Here is a 22071-nt window from a genome sequence, read left to right as displayed (position 1 = left end):
CTTATACATATATATACACACAAACATATGCATGTACATAATTCATACTGTCTGCCTTTATTCATTCCCATCGCCACCTCACCACACATGAAATAACAACCCCCTCCCCCCTCATGTGTGCGAAGTAGAGCTAGGAAAAGACTACAAAGGCCACATTCGTTCACACTCAGTCTCTAGCTGTCATGTAATAATGCACCGAAACCACAGCTCCCTTTCCACATCCAGGCCTCACAGAACTTTCCATGGTTTACCCCAGATGCTTCACATGCCCTGGTTCAATCCATTGACAGCACGTCGACCCCGGTATACCATATCGTTCCAGTTCACTCTATTCCTTGCACGACTTTCACCCTCCTGCATGTTCAGGCCCCGATCACTCAAAATCTTTTTCACTCCATATATATATATATTCTTTCTTTCTTTTAAACTATTTGCCATTTCCCGCGTTAGCAAGGAAAGAATACTTCCCACGTATTCCCTGCGTGTCGTAGAAGGCGACTAAAAGGGGAGGGAGCGGGGGGCTGGAAATCCTCCCCTCTTGTTTTTTTTTTTAATTTTCCAAAAGAAGGAACAGAGAAGTGGGCCAGGTGAGGATATTCCCTCAGAGGCCCAGTCCTCTGTTCTTAACGCTACCTTGCTAACGCGGGAAATGGCGAATAGTTTGAAAGAATATATATATATATATTAAAATGCCACAGAGACATTACACAGTCCTGTTTCACACCCACATGTAAACTGAAACTTTCACTCAACTCTCCATCCACTCATACATATACATTTGCTCCTCTATAAAAGGGTTTCACACCATCCAACAGTTGTCCCCCTATCCCGTATATCCTTAGCATATATCCTTAGCACATCCCATAAAGCATTCCACTCGACTATCATACCCTTTCTCCTGATTCATAAAAGCTGCATACCATGTTTTCAATCATTCTATTCCATTCATGTCCCACAATAATACTTTAAAGGTACTTCTTTGAACAATTTTCTAGCTTAATTCCATATAATGTCCTCCATTTGCACTATCCCTTCATCTCTTGCATAACAAATCACTGTCAGTATCATCAATAAGTTTTATAAACTTAAAAAGGTTGATATCAGGTCACCTATCATTCTTCTCTCTTCCAAAGCTGGCAAAATTAAAGCCTCTCTCTTTTCCCTGCAACTTAGCTTTCTTAATTCTAATGCCATTTTTACTGCCCTCTCTGGACCTTCTTTATTAGCTCTTTATGAGCAGCCACTTAACTGGTAATACAGACATTACAGAAATGGGAGCCACTCGACTGGTATTACAGATATTACAGAAATGGGCTGGATATTTCCAAGCTCACAAACAAGTTGGTAAATGAGATTTTTCAGCATGACTCCCTGTCACCATGTTAATCCAAATCCCCCAGTAAAATGTAAATATTTTCTTTCTTTTCAACTTTTTTGACATTAAGCAGAAGTCATAAAAACCACTAATCATCTTTAGATAAATATCAAACTACAGTAAATGCTAAGATTAATTACTGCTTCTGGTTAAAGATCAAACTATAACATTTCCTGTCAATAGTGAGCATTTCACTGCTGGTTCCATGTTTAACTAAAACATATACTCCTGGAACATACTTCAGGCAAACAGTGAGAAACTGAAGTGCTTTGTATGCATTTGTGGGCACCAAGTATAAACCAAAGATCCATGTAATAAATAACTGACCTGCATCTGTTGATACAGTAAACTGAAGCTCACACACACAATTCAACTGGCGGAGCACATAAAGGTATGGAGGTAAATGCCTCTGCTTCAAACTGAGCCCTATCTGCTGGTTGAAGCTGGTCTAATGGTGTATACCAATCTGGGTTCTTATTTGTATGTGTAAAGGAGCCCCCAGGATTTGGAGTTCCTTCAGCATGTTGTACAAATAGTCCTGAAGTTCCCTGACCTGTGGATGACTGTAGAGCTTCAGATGGTTTTCCGAATAAACCAGTATTGGTATTTGGTTCATTATTATTTCCAAATACACCAGGGGATGGTTTGCTGAATGGCCCAGCTGTTTGCATATTACCAAACAGCCCACCTCCTCCACTGGGTGCAGCATTTCCATTACCACCAAATATCCCAGTTGTACCTTTAACAGTGTTACCACCACTGGGAGTCCCACCAAAAACTGATGGTGCTGCATTTTGCACTGGAGCACTTGATACTGGGGTGGGTGGATTGGTTCCAAAAGCATCTGTCATGCCAAAAACTGAGCCAGGCTGTTGCTGCTGTGTTTGTTGGATACCAAATAATCCCTGCTGCTGACTTCCAAAAATATTGCCTTGACCTCCACCCGTATTTGAGGATCCAGTTGACGTTGTGCCCTGCGTTCCTTGAAACCCACTGCCTTGTTTGTTTCCTCCTGTTCCACCAAATACTGAAGTCTGATTCTGAGAATTATTGTTAAAGATATTACTTGCTGTGCTTTTATTCTGATTCCCTCCAAAAATATTACTAGTTGTCGGACTAGATGCAGAAGCACTATTACCACCTCCAAATACTGAACTTGTATTTGCTTGGCCTTGGGAGGAGCCTCCAAACAAATTGTTATTTTGTGTGGTTTGGCCTCCATTCTTAAACACATTACTGCCAGTTCCTCCAAAAATGGCTGAATTCTGACCTCCAAAGACATTGGTGCTTTGTGCCCCAAGAGTCAAGTTTCCTCCAAACACAGACTTATTTGTAGTTCCAGTGAATAATGATGGAGTTGTAGGCTGACTTCCACCAAATACTGGAGTTACTCCAAACACTGACGACTGTGGTTTTGCCCCCAAAAGACCCGCACCACTGCCTGGTTGAGTGGTAGCACCTCCAAACACAGTTTGTCCAGTTGGCTTGCCAAATAAGGTAGTTGGCTTTAATGTTTGTTGCTGCTCTTGTTGCTCCAAAGGGGTCTTGGCATGGTAAACCTCTCTCTGAAACATAATAATAATCATATTAAATATGAAAAAGAATTAAAAAATATCAATATTAATAGCAACGATTTTGATATTTTTTTTTTTTTTTTTGCTTTGTCACTGTCTGCCACGTTTGCGAGGTAGCGCAAGGAAACAGACAAAAGAAACGGCCCAACCCACCCCCATACACATGTATATACATACGTCCACACACGCAAATATACATACCTACACAGCTTTCCATGGTTTACCCCAGACGCTTCACATGCCCTGATTCAATCCACCGACAGCACGTCAACCCCGGTATACCACATCGCTCCAATTCACTCTATTCCTTGTCCTCCTTTCACCCTCCTGCATGTTCAGGCCCCAATCACACAAAATCTTTTTCACTCCATCTTTCCACCTCCAATTTGTCTCCCACTTCTCCTCATTCCCTCCACCTCCGACACATATATCCTCTTGGTCAATCTTTCCTCACTCATTCTCTCCATGTGCCCAAACCACTTCAAAACACCCTCTTCTGCTCTCTCAACCACGCTCTTTTTATTTCCACACATCTCTCTTACCCTTACGTTACTCACTCGATCAAACCACCTCACACCACACATTGTCCTCAAACATCTCATTTCCAGCACATCCATCCTCCTGCGCACAACTCTATCCATAGCCCACGCCTCGCAACCATACAACATTGTTGGAACCACTATTCCTTCAAACATACCCATTTTTGCTTTCCGAGATAATGTTCTCGACTTCCACACATTCTTCAAGGCCCCCAGAATTTTCGCCCCCTCCCCCACCCTATGATCCACTTCCGCTTCCATGGTTCCATCCGCTGCCAGATCCACTCCCAGATATCTAAAACACTTCACTTCATTTTCTATTTTATTTATTTCACTTCAAGAGACTGGATGGAAAGACTTTCTAAAAGGTCATATGGCACAAGGTGCACACATTTAGCTGGTTCCATTTGACAGCAACATCAATCCTAGTCGCTTACTCTTAATGGTATATCATCATTACTAGTAATGGGTTCACTATATTTCACTTAGACAAAAAAATTTCACAAGTTAATGGCCAAACATAGTATGAACAAGGAAAAAGAGCTTTCTGTATCCACTGCATGTTGTAAGGCTTCTAAAATATTTCTTTATACTATACTCAGAAATCTATATCCATCTATCTATCTATATCTCTGATCCCCGTTTCCTCTGGAAACTCCCTAAAGGGTGTGGTCACAGTAAAAGAGTCTCCGTAACTGGTGAACTCCTGTGCTGCTTCATAGCCTTAAGTGCCTCACCCTTAACAGGCTACCAGCAGGGGGTAACTCCAGTGCAGTGATTTCAGAGGCCCCTAACTAATATTCCAACCTACTACTACTACCTAATGTTCCTACCTACTATTTCTACTTAACGTTTCTACCTAATGCTCCTGTTAAATATACCTAGCACAGCTAGCAAATAGCGTTCACCACAGGAAAATTTAGAGATATGAAGAATGAGCTAAGTGTTATCAAGTGTTATGTGTGACAAGGAGAGACTGTATGTACGTGGACAGAATAACAGCAACTCAAGTGTGGGTGAGGTATAAAGAAGAGACAGCTACCTTAGGTCAGAGGAATGTAACCTGACAACCAGTGAAGTGCTAATTCACTATGCAGCCATTACTAACACTCCCATACCCAGGTGGGTATACCAGTAATATACCTTCCTGGTTGGTGGGTGCCTACCAAATACTACCTACTAAGTACAGATATCTGTAATCAGTAAATCTAACATTAGTTTCATCATTTAAAAAGGGTGTATTAAGTACATACAAGCAGCAGGCACCTTTTTTGGAACTAAGTTCGGCACAACTATGGTGCCATGCAAATGCAACAAAAATACTGTATAATGAAAAGTGCAAAGTAAGGCAGCACTTCATTGCTGGTCAAGTTGCACTCTTCTGACCCACGTAGCTGTCTTTTCTTTCTGCTTTATCCACACATGGACAACGCTGGCATTCTGACCACAAGCAAACAATCTCTTGTTATCACACTTGACAACATCTAACAAACACAACTCATTCTTTGTACCTAGATTTTCCTTCAATGAGCACTATGCGCTAGCCCTGTCTTTTGGCAAAATGGTAGGAGCAAAAGACAAAAGCAGTACACAGGATAATTTGGTAAAAGCAAGTATGTAGGAACATTAGGCAGGAGCTTTATGTAGAAGTATTACATTGGTTAATCAGGCAGGAACATTAGACAGAAGCATTCAATTGGAACATTAGATAGGAGCTTTTGGAAACACTGTGGTAGAGTTTCCCTCTGCCAGTGTCCTGATAAGGGTGAAGCACTAAAGGTTAAGAAGTGGCACGAGGTTATGGAGACATTTGCCAGAGCTACTCCCGTGAGGTCATCAGATATATAGATAGACAGATTAGATAAATAAAAAGTCAATCACAAACCATAGCCTGAACAGCTTCTTGGGATGACATCTTCAGAGCTTCGCGCAGCTGTTTGTAACGCTGTTGAAGCTCATTCCAGTGAGTTTGCTGTGGACAAATAAATACATATCATGAACTTAAGCAGTTTAAATCACTTTACTGATTTTCCAATAATATTAAAATGAAATCTTAAGTCTTTTATTCTATATGGTGGCTGCAGGCACAACTACAACAACCACCTAAGACACAGTATGCTGGACCAAAATTTGATTTTGATGGTAAACAACATCGTGATAAGATAAAAATGACAGTAATCAATGATGATTAGCAGTCTCCTGATAGCCAGTCGTATATTAGGAGAATAGTTAGCGAGACAAACTGTCTGCTGAACAAGTATTGGGATAAAATATTTTGCTAGCTATTGATATCCTACATACAGCCAAAATTCCCTTTATCTCTGTACAGAAGAACAATTGCTGCCCTTATTCCAACACAAACGACCATAATACTTATCAGATCCACTTTACTGCAGTTTCACCACCACCCCACCATCTTACTCATCCATTCCATCTATACCCCTAGTTCTTCCATTCTTTAAGAGCATTATTGCTTTTATCACCTCCTCCAGGTACAATATCTTCCTCTCTTCTATATATATTCTATTTCTTATCCCTAACACTAATGAATCAATAACTCCATCTCTTTCACAGTCATTTCCAACCAAGCTATATGAAGTTCTCTTTTCAACTGTTATGGCATTTATCTTTTCTCACAAGCATTTTTCTAAGCTTGTCTCATACAGTCTTGCTCTTTACAAACACTTGTCATGTACATCTTTTATTCTCTGTAGTGACTGTAGTCACAACTAGAGCCTCAACCTATACTGTGCTGCATAAACATCATCATCTTCATATATAAAAGAAATATGTTGGCTAAATAACAGATGTGGCAATCGTTTACACCTCTTTCAGTTGTGCTTCTCAGTGAAAAATACATTCTATCATATACAAAGAGTGTCTCTATGTCTACACAAATATGAAGTTTACTTACATAAGAATTTGATGTATTTGTCTTCAGTGCTTTATATGCTAGTACTCGAAGTTCCTCAGGTGAAAAATCAGAAAATCCTGGAATAAGAGGGTGAGCTTTCAAAGGAGCAAAGCATGACACCAACCACTGTCCACTACGTTCCCATTGGTTCATTTCCCCACTTACTTGCATCCTGAAAGATAAATGACAGTAAATCTCAATGTAATATCATGATTTCCATATCAAAGTTTCTGATACAGACCATAAGCCTAAGGCATTTAAATTAAATAATTGGAGGCCCATATTTATTCTAATATTTTTTTCTTTTCATACTATTCGCCATTTCCCGCATTAGCGAGGTAGCGTTGAGAACAGAGGACTGGGCCTTTGAGGGAATATCCTCATCTGGCCCCCTTCTCTGTTCCCTCTTTTGGAAAATTAAAAAAAAAGCGAGAGGGGAGGATTTCCAGCCACCCGCTCCCTCCCCTTTTAGTCGCCTTCTAATATACGTATATAAAATTTTTCTGCATCCTAGATCAATGAATACTCTTTTTTTTCATAAGACTATGCACTGGCTAGATGGTTCCCCAAGTTAAGGAAATAGCTTGCAGAGGAATGAGAAGAAATACAATAATTAGGGTATTGCCACCATGCCATACATAGCCAAAAATGACAGTTACAGCCCTCAACCTAGAGTGGGGACACAATTCTAAACATTGAAATTGAGATGGTCAAACAGGAAAATTGCTAGGCTGAATTACGTTTAGCAATGAAATTTGCTGTAATGTCACTCAAACTGCTGTGGTCCTCTGTTGCTACATGACAGTAAAACATCTCCCCATAATGTGTTGTAGTGATTTCTAAGATATTGTGATATGACAGACTTGGATTATTTACTTCAATATCTAAAAACAGTGTAAAGTCATTTATAAAAATATGTAACTTATTGCTACCTCTGCTCAGTCTGTGGTGTACCTGCACAAAGCTGAATGACTGAATGATTTACACAGATCAATCAAACTTCAGAGCTGTTCTTTTTCAACTGCTGATCCATTATTATTTCCTCTGGAATTACATCAGACTTTCTATAGGTATATCAATACCTATAACAATTTAGTCTCATGTGCACATTTTTTCATGTACACACCTCCTATAATAGTATACATTTTTCACTAAAAAGTGTTTACTGAATGTTATTTGACCCAGATACTATCAAAATTTAGTGGTCATAAGCTGAAATTTAAAACAAAATAAATTACGTCAACAGTTCAAGAGTTATACTCATTTCAAAACTGCTATATCTAAATGTGTTTTCTGTATTTTCAACTTTGAAGCTTGTTTAGTCCTCACCCAGAGTGCTATATATATCCTTTGAACATAACCTACACAACTTCCCAACCTGTATAAATGTGATAAACTGCCTCCAATTGCCAATCAATTTTCTAGCATTATCTATGGATATATCCCTAAATCCTTAATGAATTCCCTCACTATACTTGTCCAAATTCTCCAGTCTTCCTCTCCTCCTTGTACCTTTTATTGTACAGCTATACAACGTCTTAAACAAATGATCATCTACCATTTATTCTACATGACCTACTATCCTAAAAGACATATCCATGTGCTTTTTTATGCCCTACTTTACATCTCTCAATCTCAAATCATTCTTTAATCTATTTATTATCCTAATTCCTGGTATATTTTTCAAATTTTCAATTTCTACTGCTCTTATTCTTTACCAATCATAACATACATACACTTAGATTCAGAACCAAATACTGGCATTAGAACTAGTATTCCTTCTTGCACACTCTATGATTAGATCTTAATCAATTCTGCAGTCTTCAGTGCATCCCAAATTTCTCTCCTTTCTATGATTCTTTGTTCAATATCAGCTTTCCCACTGCCATCCTAGTAATTACTAATGTTCACTTTAAAAAAACCAGACTCATCCAAAGCTTCTAGTTCTACACCATATAAACTGTGATCTATCCCTTTCAAAAAGTACCATCTAACTTTCACTGACATTCACTTTCAGCATCCTCCTCCTACGTAAATCAAACTCGCCACATCAAACTTGTCCACCATTCTATCAAAGTCTTCCTCTAATCTAGAGTACAACATGGTATAATGTGCAAGCAACAATGGCAGCAACTCTATTATGTTTATCCATGGTTAAGAATCCCACCATTCTCATCTTGTAGAATGCCCCACCCAAAAAAAGCAATAAATAATCACAGTGACATAAAACAACCTTGACTCACTCCCATGCATATTTCAAACTCCTCACTTATACCACCACTTTCTCTCTCATATCTCCTAATTTCATCATAAAAGCTTATAAAAGCACTCATGTCTTTCTTACATCCCATAAAGAATCAAAACTTACTAAAGTGCTTTCCTAATGACTATATCATATGCACTTTCAAAATTCATAAATCCCCTGTGCATAAACCTATATTCAGTTTATGGCTTACGGACTACATGTAAATTGTATCAAAGGGAAGCACTACTCCATTACACTTACACGAAGTCTTGAAATTCTTTGGAGTCTTGCTGAGTGCTTGCCTTGGCACCAAACACATTACTGCCACCTCCTCCAAAGGCATTTGCCATACCAGTGCCACCTGTGAAATTAGAGGGTGAAAACCTTCCTTACAGAAGCTAGCATTTTCCATTACCAGTAGCTATATCATATGAGGCCATTTAGCTAAAAAATTAATAAACAGCAACTATGTTTGCTTTGTATGACCAAAACTCAGTGAGGAGGAAATTTGGTTAAAAAGGTACTTTTAAATACTAAAAAGTAGATGCAGATGCTATTCAGAGAGAAGTGGGAATTTTGTTAAAAAGGCAATTTCAAATATATAAAAGTACATACAAACCCTAACAACGACATAAAATCAACTAAATAATCACCACCCAGTTGAAAATGCTTTAAAGCATTTTATGAAATCTAACTTACAATAACACATGAATTATAAATATATATATTTTCTATTTCATATCATACTTAGTTGCTGTCTCCCACATCAGCGAGGTAACGCAAGGAAACAGACGAAAGAATGGCTCAAACCACCCACATACACATGTATATAAAAAAACACCCACACACGCACATATACATACCTATACATTTCAACGTATACATACATATACATACCCGTGATATATAGATATATACACATGTACATATTCATACATGCTGCCTTCATCCAGTCCCGTCGCCACCCCACCACACATGAATTATAAATATATATATTTTTTATTTCTTATCATACTTAGTTGCTGTCTCCCACATCAGCGAGGTAGGTAAGGAAACAGGCGAAAGAATGGCCCAAACCACCCACATACACATGTATGTACATAAACACCCACACACGCACATATACATACCTATACATTTCAATGTATACATACATATACATACCCGAGATATGTGCATATATACACACGTACATATTCATATATGCTGCCTTCATCCATTCCCGTCGCCATCCCACCACACATGAAATGGCAACCCCCCCCCTGCAAATGTGTGGGATAGCACTAGGAATAGACAATAAAGGCCACATTCATTCACAATCAGTCTCTAGCTGTCATGTGTAATGCACTGGATCAGGTGTTTCCTTTGAAGAATGTATGTGAGAAATACTTAGAAAAACAAATGGATTTGTATGTAGCATTTATGGATCTGGAGAAGGCATATGATAGAGATGACAGAGATGCTCTATGGAAGGTATTAAGAGTATATGGTATGGGGGTAAGTTGGTACAAGCAGTGAAATGTTTTTATCGAGGATGTAAGGCATGTGTACCGAGTAGGAAGAGAGGAAAGTGATTGGTTCTCAGTGAAGGTCAGTTTGTGGCTGAGGTGCGTGATGTCTCCATGGTTGTTTAATTTGTTTATGGATGGGGTTGCTAGGGAGGTGAATGCAAGAGTTCTGGAGACAGAGGCAAGTACACAGTCTGTCATGGATGAGAGAGCTTGGAAAGCGAGTCAGTTGTTGTTTGCTGATGATACAGCGCTGGTGGCTGATTTGGATGAGAAGCTGCAGACGTTGGTGACTGAGTTTGATAAAGTGGGTGAAAGAGGAAAGCTAAGAGGGAATAATCTCAGTAGGGTTGAGGGACAAGTAAAGTGGGAGGTAAGTTTGAATGGAGAAAAATTGGAGGAAGTAAAGTGTTTTATATATCTGGGACTGGATTTGGCAGCGGATGGATCCATGGAAGCAGAAGTGAGTCACAGGGAGGGGGAAGGGGGCAAAGGTTCTGGGAGTACTGAAGACTGTGTGGAAGGCAAGAATGTTATCTCGGAGAGTAAAAATGGGTATGTTTGAAGGAATAGTGGTTCCAACAATGTTATATGGTTGCAAGGCATGGGCTATTGATAGGTTTGTGCAGAAGAGGGTGGATGTGTTGAAAATGAGATGTTTGAGGACAATGTTTGGTGTGAGGTGGTTTGATCGAGTAAGTAATGAAAGGGTAAGAGAGAGGTGTGGTAATAAAAAGAGTGTGGTTGAGAGAGCAAAAGAGGGTGTATTGAAATGGTTTGGTCACATGGAGAGAGTGAGTGAGGAAAGATTGACAAAGGGGATATATGTGTCGGAGGTGGAGTGAACAAGAAGTGGGAGACCAAATTGGAAGTGGAAGGATGGAATGAAAAAGATTTTGAGCGATCGGGGACTGACCACAGAGGAGGGTGAAAGGCGTGCAAGGAATAGAGTGAATTGGAACGATGTGGTATACCAGGGTCGACGTGTTATCAATGGATTGAACGAAGGCATGTGAAGCATCTGAGGTAAACCATAGAAAGTTTTGTGGGGCCTGGGTGTGGAAAGGGAGTTGTGGTTTCGGTGTATTACACATGACAGCTAGAGACTTTCCTCAAACATACTACCTATCTCTCCTTTTTTCTCAACTTGGTTACATCCACATACATCTAGACAGCCCAATCAGAGCCTTCCAGGAGGATGAGCAGTATCTGCGACTGGGGTAAGCCATGGAAACTTCTGTGGGGCCTGGATATGGAAAGAAAGCTGTGGTGTCGGTGCATTTTACATGACAGCTAGTGACTGAGTGTGAACGAATATGGCCTTTGTTGTCTTTTCCCAGCGCTACCTCGCGCACATGCGGGGGAGGGGGTTGTTATTTCATGTGTGGCAGGGTGGCGATGGGAATGAATAAAGGCAGACAGTGTGAATTATGTACATGTGTATATATGTATATACACATGGGAAGTGAGTCAGTTGTTGTTCGCGGACGATACAGCGCTGGTGGCTGATTCATGTGTGAAACTGCAGAAGCTGGTGACTGAGTTTGGTAAAGTGTGTGAAAGAAGAAAGCTGAGAGTAAATGTGAATAAGAGCAAGATATTAGGTACAGTAGGGTTGAGGGTCAAGTCAATTTGGGAGGTAAGTTTGAATGGAGAAAAACTGGAGGACGTGAAGTGTTTTAGATATCTGGGAGTGGATTTGGCAGTGGATGGAACCATGGAAGCGGAAGTGAATCATAGGGTGGGGGAAGGGGGCAAAAGTTCTGGGAGCGTTGAAGAATATGTGGAAATCGAGAATGTTATCTTGGAAAGCAAAAATGGGTATGTTTGAAGAAATAGTGGTTCCAACACTGTTATATGGTTACGAGGTATGGGCTATAGAAAAAGATGTGCGGAGGAGGGTGGATGTGCTGGAAATGAGATGTTTGAGGACAATATGTGGTGTGAGGTGGTTTGATCGAGTAAGTAATGAAAGGGTAAGAGATATGTGTGGTAGTAGAAACAGTGTGGTTGAGAGAGCAGAAGAGGGTGTTTTGAAATTGTTTGGTCACATGGAGAAAATGAGTGAGGAAATATTGACAAAGAGGATATATGTGTCACAGGTGGAGGGAACAAGGAGAAGTGAGAGACCAAACTGGAGGTGGAAAGATGGAGTGAAAAAGATTTTTGAGTGATCGGGGCCTGAACATGCAGGAGGGTGAAAGGTGTGCAAGGAATAGAGTGAATTGGAACAATGTGGTATACCGGGGTCGACGTGCTGTTAATGGATTAAACCAGGGCATGTGAAGCATCTGGGGTAAACCATGGAAAGTTCTGTCAGGCCTGGATGTGGAAAAGGAGCTGTGGTTTTGGTGCATTATACATGACACCTAGAGACTGAGTGTGAACAAATGTGGCCTTTGTTGTCTTTTTCTAGTGCTACCTTGTGCACATGCGGGGGGAGGGGGTTTGTTATTTCATGTGTGGCGGGGTGGCAATGGGAATGAATAAAGGCACACAGTGTGAATTATGTACATGTGTATATATGTATATGTCTGTGTGTGTATATATATATATATATATATACATATATATATATATATATATATATATATATATATATATATATATATATTTTTTTTTTTTTTATACTTTGTCGCTGTCTCCCACGTTTGCGAGGTAGCGCAAGGAAACAGACGAAAGAAATGGCCCAACCCCTCCCATACACATGTATATACATACGTCCACACACGCAAATATACATACCTACACAGCTTTCCATGGTTTACCCCAGACGCTTCACATGCCTTGATTCAATCCACTGACAGCACGTCAACCCCGGTATACCACATCGCTCCAATTCACTCTATTCCTTGCCCTCCTTTCACCCTCCTGCATGTTCAGGCCCCGATCACACAAAATCTTTTTCACTCCATCTTTCCACCTCCAATTTGGTCTCCCTCTTCTCCTTGCTCCCTCCACCTCCGACACATATATCCTCTTGGTCAATCTTTCCTCACTCATCCTCTCCATGTGCCCAAACCACTTCAAAACACCCTCTTCTGCTCTCTCAACCACGCTCTTTTTATTTCCACACATCTCTCTTACCCTTACGTTACTCACTCGATCAAACCACCTCACACCACACATTGTCCTCAAACATCTCATTTCCAGCACATCCATCCTCCTGCGCACAACTCTATCCATAGCCCACGCCTCGCAACCATACAACATTGTTGGAACCACTATTCCTTCAAACATACCCATTTTTGCTTTCCGAGATAATGTTCTCGACTTCCACACATTCTTCAAGGCCCCCAGAATTTTCGCCCCCTCCCCCACCCTATGATCCACTTCCGCTTCCATGGTTCCATCCGCTGCCAGATCCACTCCCAGATATCTAAAACACTTCACTTCCTCCAGTTTTTCTCCATTCAAACTCACCTCCCAATTGACTTGACCCTCAACCCTACTGTACCTAATAACCTTGCTCTTATTCACATTTACTCTTAACTTTCTTCTTCCACACACTTTACCAAACTCAGTCACCAGCTTCTGCAGTTTCTCACATGAATCAGCCACCAGCGCTGTATCATCAGCGAACAACAACTGACTCACTTCCCAAGCTCTCTCATCCCCAACAGACTTCATACTTGCCCCTCTTTCCAAAACTCTTGCATTTACCTCCCTAACAACCCCATCCATAAACAAATTAAACAACCATGGAGACATCACACACCCCTGCCGCAAACCAACATTCACTGAGAACCAATCACTTTCCTCTCTTCCTACACGTACACATGCCTTACATCCTCGATAAAAACTTTTCACTGCTTCTAATAACTTTCCTCCCACACCACATATTCTTAATACCCTCCACAGAGCATCTCTATCAACTCTATCATATGCCTTCTCCAGATCCATAAATGCTACATACAAATCCATTTGCTTTTCTAAGTATTTCTCACATACATTCTTCAAAGCAAACACCTGATCCACACATCCTCTACCATATATATATATATATATATATATATATATATATATATATATATATATATATATATATGCGTTGAGATGTATAGGTATGTATATTTGCGTGTGTGGACGTGTATATATGTACATGTGTATATGGGTGGGTTGGGCCATTCTTTCGTCTGTTTCCTTGCGCTACCTCGCTGATGCAGGAGACAGCGACAAAGTAAAATAAATAAATAATATTCTTTTCTTTCAAACTATTCACCATTTCCCGCATTAGCGAGGTAGCGTTAAGAACAGAGGACTGGGCCTTTGAGGGAATATCCTCACATGGCCCCCTTCTCTGTTCCTTCTTTTGGAAAAATTAAAAAAAAAAAAAAAAAATGAGAGAGAAGGATTTCCAGCCCCCCGCTCCCTTCCCTTTTAGTCGCCTTCTACAACACGCAGGGAATACGTGGGAAGTATTCTTTCTCCCCTATCCCCAGGGATAATATATATATATATATATATATATATATATATATATATATATTTTTTTATACTATTCGCTATTTCCCGCGATAGCGAGGTAGCGTTAAGAACAGAGGACTGGGCCTTTGAGGGAATATCCTCACCTGACCTGGACCTCTTCTCTGTTCCTTCTTTTGGAAAATTTAAAAAAAAAAAAAAAAACAAGAGGGGAGGATTTCCAGCCCCCCGCTTCCTTCCCTTTTAGTCGCCTTCTACGACACGCAGGGAATACGTGGGAAGTATATATATATATATATATATATATATATATATATATATATATATATATATATATACATATATATATATATATATACATATATATATATATGGATTTGTATGTAGCATTTATGGATCTGGAGAAGGCATATGATAGAGTTGATAGAGATGCTCTGTGGAAGGTATTAAGAATATATGGTGTGGGAGGCAAGTTGTTAGAAGCAGTGAAAAGTTATTATCGAGGATGTAAGGCATGTGTACGTGTAGAAAGAGAGGAAAGTGATTGGTTCTCAGTGAATGTAGGTTTGCGGCAGGGGTGTGTGATGTCTCCACGGTTGTTTAATTTGTTTATGGATGGAGTTGTTAGGGAGGTGAATGCAAGAGTTTTGGAAAGAGGGGCAAGTATGAAGTCTGTTGGGGATGAGAGAGCTTGGGAAGTGAGTCAGTTGTTGTTCACTGATGATACAGCGCTGGTGGCTGATTCATGTGAGAAACTGCAAAAGCTGGTGACTGAGTTCGGTAAAGTGTGTGAAAGAAGAAAGTTAAGAGTAAATGTGAATAAGAGCAAGGTAATTAGGTACAGTAGGGTTGAGGGTCAAGTCAATTGGGAGGTAAGTTTGAATGGAGAAAAACTGGAAGAAGTAAAGTGTTTTAGATATCTGGGAGTGGATCTGGCAGCGGATGGAACCATGGAAGCGGAAGTGGATCATAGGGTGGGGAAGGGGCGAAAATTCTGGGAGCCTTGAAGAATGTGTGGAAGTCAAGAACATTATCTCGAAAAGCAAAAATGGGTATGTTTGAAGGAATAGCGGTTCCAACAATGTTGTATGGTTGCGAGGCGTGGGCTATGGATAGAGTTGTGCGCAGGAGGATGGATGTGCTGGAAATGAGATGTTTGAGGACAATGTGTGGTGTGAGGTGGTTTGATCGAGTAAGTAACGTAAGGGTAAGAGAGATGTGTGGAAATAAAAAGAGCGTGGTTGAGAGAGCAGAAGAGGGTGTTTTGAAATGGTTTGGGCACATGGAGAGAATGAGTGAGGAAAGATTGACCAAGAGGATATATGTGTCGGAGGTGGAGGGAACGAGGAGAAGTGGGAGACCAAATTGGAGGTGGAAAGATGGAGTGAAAAAGATTTTGTGTGATCAGGGCCTGAACATGCAAGAGGGTGCAAGGAGGGCAAGGAATAGAGTGAATTGGATCGATGTGGTATACCGGGGTTGACGTGCTGTCAGTGGATTGAATCAAGGCATGTGAAGCATCTGGGGTAAACCAGGGAAAGCTGTGTAGGTATGTATATTTGCGTGTGTGGACGTATGTATATACATGTGTATGGGGGTGGGTTGGGCCATTTCTTTCGTCTGTTTCCTTGCGCTACCTCGCAAACGCGGGAGACAGCGACAAAGCAAAAAAAAAATATATATATATATATATATATATATATATATATATATATATATATATATATATATATATATACATATATATATACTGTGTTGTTGTCTGGTTGGTGAGGATATTCAATGTATGTATGGTTCATGGTGACGTGCCTGAGGTTTGGCAGAATGCATGTATAGAGCCATTGTACAAAGGCAGAGGGGATAAAGGTGAGCGTTAAGATTACAGAGGTATAAGTTTGTTGTGTATTCCTGGGAAATTATATGGGAGGGTATTGATTGAGAGGGTCAAAGCATGCACAGAGCATCAAATTGGGTAGGAGTAGCGGGGTTTCAGAAGTGGTAGAAGATGTGTGGATCAGGTGTTTGCTTTGAAGAATGTATGTGAAAAATACTTATAAAAGCAGATGGATTTGTATGAAGCATTTATGGATCTGGAGAAGGTATATGATAGAGTTGATAGAGATGCTCTGTGAAAGGTATTGAGAGTATATGGTGTGGGAGGTAAGTTGCTAGAAGCAGTGAAAAGCTTTTATCAAGGATGTAAGGCATGCGTACGAGTAGGAAGAGAGGAAAGTGATTGGTTCCCAGTGAATGTCGGTTTGTGGCATGGGTGCGTGATATCTCCATGGTTGTTTGATTTCTTTATGGAGGTGAATGCAAGAGTTTTTGAGAGGGGCAAGTATGCAGTCTGTTGGGGATGAGAGGGCTCGGGAAGTGAGTCAGTTGTTGTTTGCTGATGATACAGCGCTGGTGGCTGATTCGGGTGAGAAACTGCAGAAGCTGGTGACTGAGTTTGGTAAAGTGTGTGAAAGAAGAAAGCTGAGAGTAAATGTGAATAAGAGTAAGGTTATTAGGTCCCGTAGGGTTGAGGGACAAGTCAACTGGGAGGTAAATTTGAATGGAGAAAAACAGGAGGAAGTGAAGTGTTTTAGTATCCAGGAGTGGATTTGGCAGCGGATGGAACCATGGAAGCAGAAGTGAGTCACAGGGTGGGGGAGGGGGCAAAAGTTCTGGGAGCATTGAAAAATGTCGGGAAGGCGAGAATATTATCTCGGAAAGCGAAAATGGGTATGTTTGAAGGAAAAGTGGTTCCAACAATGTTATATGGTTGCAAGGCAGGAGCTATAAATAGAGTTGTGCGGAGGTGGGTGGATATGCTGGAAATGAGATGTTTGAGGACAATATGTGGTGTGAGGTGGTTTGATTGAGTAAATTATAAAAGAATAAGAGAGATGTGAGGTAATAAAAAGTGTGGTTGAGAAAGCAGAAGAGGGTGTTTTGAAATGGTTTGGAAACATGGAGAGAATGAGTGAGGAAAGATTGACAAAGAGGATATATGTGTCAGAGGTGGAGGGAACGTGAAGTGGGAGGCTAAATTGGATGTGGAAAGATGGAGTGAAAAAGATTTTGAGCAATCGGGGCCTAAACATGCAAGAGGGTGAAAGGCGTGCAAGGAATGGAGTGAATTGGAACGATGTGGTATACCGAGGTCAACGCACTATCAATGGATTGAATCAAGGCATGTAAAGCATATATATATATATATATATATATATATATATATATATATATATATATATATATATATATATATATATATACGTTGAAATGTATAGGTATGTATATGTGCGTCTGTGGGCGTGTGTGTATATACATGTGTATGTGGGTGGGTTGGGCCATTCTTTCATCTGTTTCCTTGCACTACCTCACTAAAGCAGGAGACAGCGACAAAGAATAATAAATGAATAAATAAATATATCAAAGCTGTGGTGACCTCAGACAATCACAACGTGGACATGTTGTCTTCTGAACATGTTCGAAAAAGAAGTATCTCTCACAAGTTTGCTCATCTTAGCCTTTTAATTTCTTTACAAAGTTTATATCTTATATGATCTACCACCCATATTCATCTGTATAAAGAGAAAAAAGTAAGGCTTATGTCTCCCCCAACCCCATTAACCACATTTCTGTCTGAACACAGCAATATTTCTCTAACTTCTCCAAGTGCTAATGGCTATTGGAAAGAGTTTCCAACAGTAAGCATTAAGACACTATAATGCCCGAAAATTCCTCTATAGATAGAAAATTCAAGGCCCTCCTTTTACCAACTCTCAAACAGGTTTCAAAGAGAATTAGTAGGTTTCTTCAAAAAGAAAGACTGATAAGCTTATTCCTATTAGGTCCAGAATCCATATAAAGGTCCTTGGCACCACAGTAACAGCAACAAACACACAGCACTACATAAAAAACTGGAACAATGGCTCACTGAGAACAGAATGTCTGCATCTCTCACAAAGTCTCCAATTACTCTTTTAACTCCAGACAGGTACAATTGTATCTCACATCCTCCAGTCACCTTGAATTCCATTGAACAAAACACCAACCATTCTGGCCATCACATAGGACACACATAACATTCCCTCTCCACACCAATTACAACTACACAAAAGCAAACATGAACTATACACCCTCAGAATACTAACTGGCACCAGATTTGAAGGAGAAAAAGATGATTCTATTAAGAAAGCATACACTAGGATTTTTTTTATCAATACCTCAAATATCTGTATTACAAGCCAATCTTTCTCCACTTTACAATGTTTATAAACAATACCATGCACAAAGATTCTGGTCTTTGTTACCTTGGTTTGATGGATGTAAATACCAACATCTTGAGCCAAAGTTACATTTGCCCTTAAGGTAAAAACTGCAGACTTGTTTCCTGTTATCAACAGCTGGTCGCTGTCTAAACATTTTGCTAGTCACCTTTTTGAGAAGTAGGGAATATCACATCAGCAGCAGTCTGTAAAGCCATCAAATAATTCAAATTATATAACCTATACTAATACCTATTCATCAAAAAAAAAAACTCTCTAAAGTGTGTTTATCTTTTACAATACTGGCAAAATCACTGTTAAATAAAAGCAGATTGGAGAACACTTTGAAAATTATTCAAGATCACATCGCAACAAAGAGAATTTGGCCTTACATGACATGGTGCTTGAGCTTTCCACACAGATAAGTTAAGTAGCATGACACAGTACCATTTTCTGAGAAGCTTTTCTAGTTACCATATTCAACGCCAAATTGAATAAATCTCACAGAATTTATCTATGAAAAGATTACTAAAGAATAATCAACCACAGTTCTGATCAACCATACTTAAGATAGTACATATACCGTATAAGCAACTGTAGCAGAGTATTGAATATCTGCAGTATTATTTCCTTTCCCCCCCCCCCCCATAATGTGAGCATCAGAGCAGCCATGGACTACTTCTAGCCAAACCTGGTGGGATTCAGCACACTTGTGGCATGAAGATGTACACAAAGATGTGCACGTCAGATCACTGTGTAACCTAAGCACTGTCATCCACGCTCAGGCTGCGTTGTTCTATCTTACTGTGACTCTTAATGAAGAGAATCTCAATAAGTAATCTTCATGCACTACAAGCTTTTAAAAACTTCAAATTGTTTGCTGCTTGTGCCCTTAGATATAGCCTCTAAGCATAAGGCCAATGATATGAGCTGTGCTAGCCCAAAGAAGGCAAAGAAAGTGAAGTCTTTTGTGCAAGAAGTGGACTTATTTGATCACCTTGCACACGGTAAAAGTGCAGCATCTGTTGGGAGGCATTTTGATATTAGTCTGTCAACCGTGTGAACCATAACAAAGCAGCCCTGAGTATGGCATTGCTCATGGTTGCTTCATAGGAGTAGAGTGGGCAACTGCATAGCACCAGGGGATGATACCCTGCCATCATTCCATGCAGCACTATTTCTTCATTTTTTGTACAATTTTATACATCATTTCTCTATACTTATGTCATATATCATGTTTCTAATAATGAAGTAAACATTTTAGCACTAAAGGTACTCCTCTTAAGGGCCATTCCCCCTAAACTCCCTATTCCCCACAAGCCTAGTCACACCAAAGGTATGTCACTTGAGGTTCACTCCCCTAAACTCCTATTCCTTATGAGTCTAGTCATTTGCCAACCACAGTTTAGCTAACCATGAAGTCTTCCAGGGACCTAACCCTCGCAGTTGCTAAGCACCTAAGTATCGTTACATAGGTTTTAAAAATAATTCTGAGCATAGTGCTTGTGCAATAAAAAACAGATGCCAATATTCAATCAAAAAGCAATATATTAAAATGTATTACACTGGGTAATGGAGAGCAATAATGTTGCACAGATATTCAAAAGATTTCAGCAAAATGTTCACGCCACAAAGATGCCATCATTCTATGAAATCATAATATATCAAAAAGTATTACACTGGGTACTGGAAAGCAGTATAGTTACATATATTTTCCACAGCATTTTGAGAATGACACTCATGCCACATAAATTCTAGCAGTAAGACTTCATTAAGTTATGTTTGCACCCACACACTGTCTTGACGTGACTTTTGTGCTTATTCAAGTATGACACAACTGTATGTGTCGACACCAGTCTATGGATCCACAAACTTATGTGAATGGTTAACAGTTCATTGTGTGTAAATCTATATTACGAGAAACTCCACTTGCTAGTGATGCTTCCCAATACATTTGTTCCCTTATCACATATATTGCGTGGTTTTGGTGATATTCACGGATTAGACAGACCCCCTTGGGACGACCAGTCAACCCAGTGAAATCTTGGCCTGTATGTCAATGAGGGTAAGGTTTTCATATGTTCTGTTCGTTTCTATCAGTGTTTCACTCATTTTTGCTCATCTTCCCTGATCACAATAACCCTTATCATTATCCTATTTTAAACTCTTGAAGAAGGGGGGAGGGACAATGCTCCAAATTACATCTTCCACATCAAAGCAATTTTTATTAATTATGATGAGTTCACAATTTTTTTTCTCTTCAACGTCACTTCTTTCATACCATATAAGTGGTGCTTTGACGGAAAATACCAGTCTTTAGATCATTTTCTTATAATACATCATCCTCACCTTCTTAGTACATCTCTACTATCATTACCTCATTCTTTTGATTTTCTTATAACACATCAACACATCTTCTAGTTCACTTCAACTATCATAATTTCACTGTTATAATCTTCTAATTCCAAGTGGTACCGTACAACTTTCAATATTATCTTTCAAAATATTCAATTCACGCTCACCTAATGTAATAATCAAGTTGTGCCACACTAGAAAACACTGGTAAGGCAAAATATCACCAAAGAGAAGCAACTGGAGAGGTACCACAATATGGTGACACCTGACACTCTATTGTCCAGCAGAGCCATCTATTGCACGAAGGAATTCCACTCAAAAAAATAATTCTTGCATGACATTATGAGGTGGGCATGGTAATGGAGATGTGCAGGTGGTTTTTTTTTATTGTATCTTCTAAGTAATTCGCCGAGTGGATGGAGATATAAACCCCAGATTGCGTGCATGTGCAATGTGCTAATGGAGGAGAAATCAAACATGAGTGGTGGGGGGGTCGAAATACCAGGGTCATTTTTTTTGTACTGATTTCACCATCATTCCATACTATAGACTGCATTTTAAGAGGCACTACAATTAAATATTGATCACTGAATAGTTACAAGTATATGAAGTATATTCTTAAAAAAATATATATATGAAAACAAGAATTTTGTCAAAGCGAGGTGGGATGTTAATATAATGCTTGTGGACTGAATTCATCTGGGATCAAGCAGTTCATCACATTTTACACAACACACTCATCTATTTCACTACAGATACACATGGGCTGCCCTGTGCCAGTAATGACACACACACACACACACACTCACACATCCAACCCGAGACAGTAACAGCACAACCGAAAACGGGCTGTCACTAACAATGGTGTGTAGTTTTGTTT

General features: G+C 39.8%; 1 protein-coding gene across 3 annotated transcripts; it reads right to left on the bottom strand.

Moving 5' to 3' along the window:
- Positions 1 to 1098: 1098 nt before the first annotated feature.
- Positions 1099 to 21493, bottom strand: LOC139759966 (uncharacterized). 3 transcript variants are annotated; one of them, XM_071682676.1, is made up of 6 exons: positions 21359 to 21493; positions 18882 to 19042; positions 8909 to 9008; positions 6403 to 6574; positions 5374 to 5460; positions 1099 to 2940 (listed from the first exon to the last, which is right to left on the bottom strand). In XM_071682676.1, exons 2-6 carry the CDS (start codon positions 18991 to 18993, stop codon positions 1732 to 1734), a joined length of 1680 nt encoding a protein of 559 aa, XP_071538777.1. In that variant the 5' UTR covers positions 18994 to 19042; positions 21359 to 21493; the 3' UTR covers positions 1099 to 1731. The 3 variants fall into 3 exon arrangements, with proteins under 3 accessions (XP_071538777.1, XP_071538779.1, XP_071538778.1); XM_071682678.1 differs by lacking the exon at positions 21359 to 21493 and adding an exon at positions 21214 to 21353; XM_071682677.1 differs by lacking the exon at positions 21359 to 21493 and adding an exon at positions 21186 to 21309.
- Positions 21494 to 22071: the final 578 nt, after the last annotated feature.

Source organism: Panulirus ornatus, chromosome 34 (assembly GCF_036320965.1).
Source record: "Panulirus ornatus isolate Po-2019 chromosome 34, ASM3632096v1, whole genome shotgun sequence".
Lineage (NCBI taxonomy): Eukaryota > Metazoa > Arthropoda > Malacostraca > Decapoda > Palinuridae > Panulirus > Panulirus ornatus.
Note: the sequence above shows the minus strand (reverse complement) of the source record. Positions and strands in the feature narration are given on the sequence as shown.

Coding starts and splice junctions, on each gene's coding strand:
- LOC139759966 (XM_071682676.1), bottom strand. CDS start 18,993: ATGTTTAGACAGCGACCAGCTGTTGATAACAGGAAACAAGTCTGCAGT. Junction 9,009..18,881: donor TTTACATCCATCAAACCAAG/GTAACAAAGACC, acceptor CTAATTTCACAG/GTGGCACTGGTATGGCAAAT. Junction 6,575..8,908: donor AAAGAATTTCAAGACTTCGT/GTAAGTGTAATG, acceptor TTTATCTTTCAG/GATGCAAGTAAGTGGGGAAA.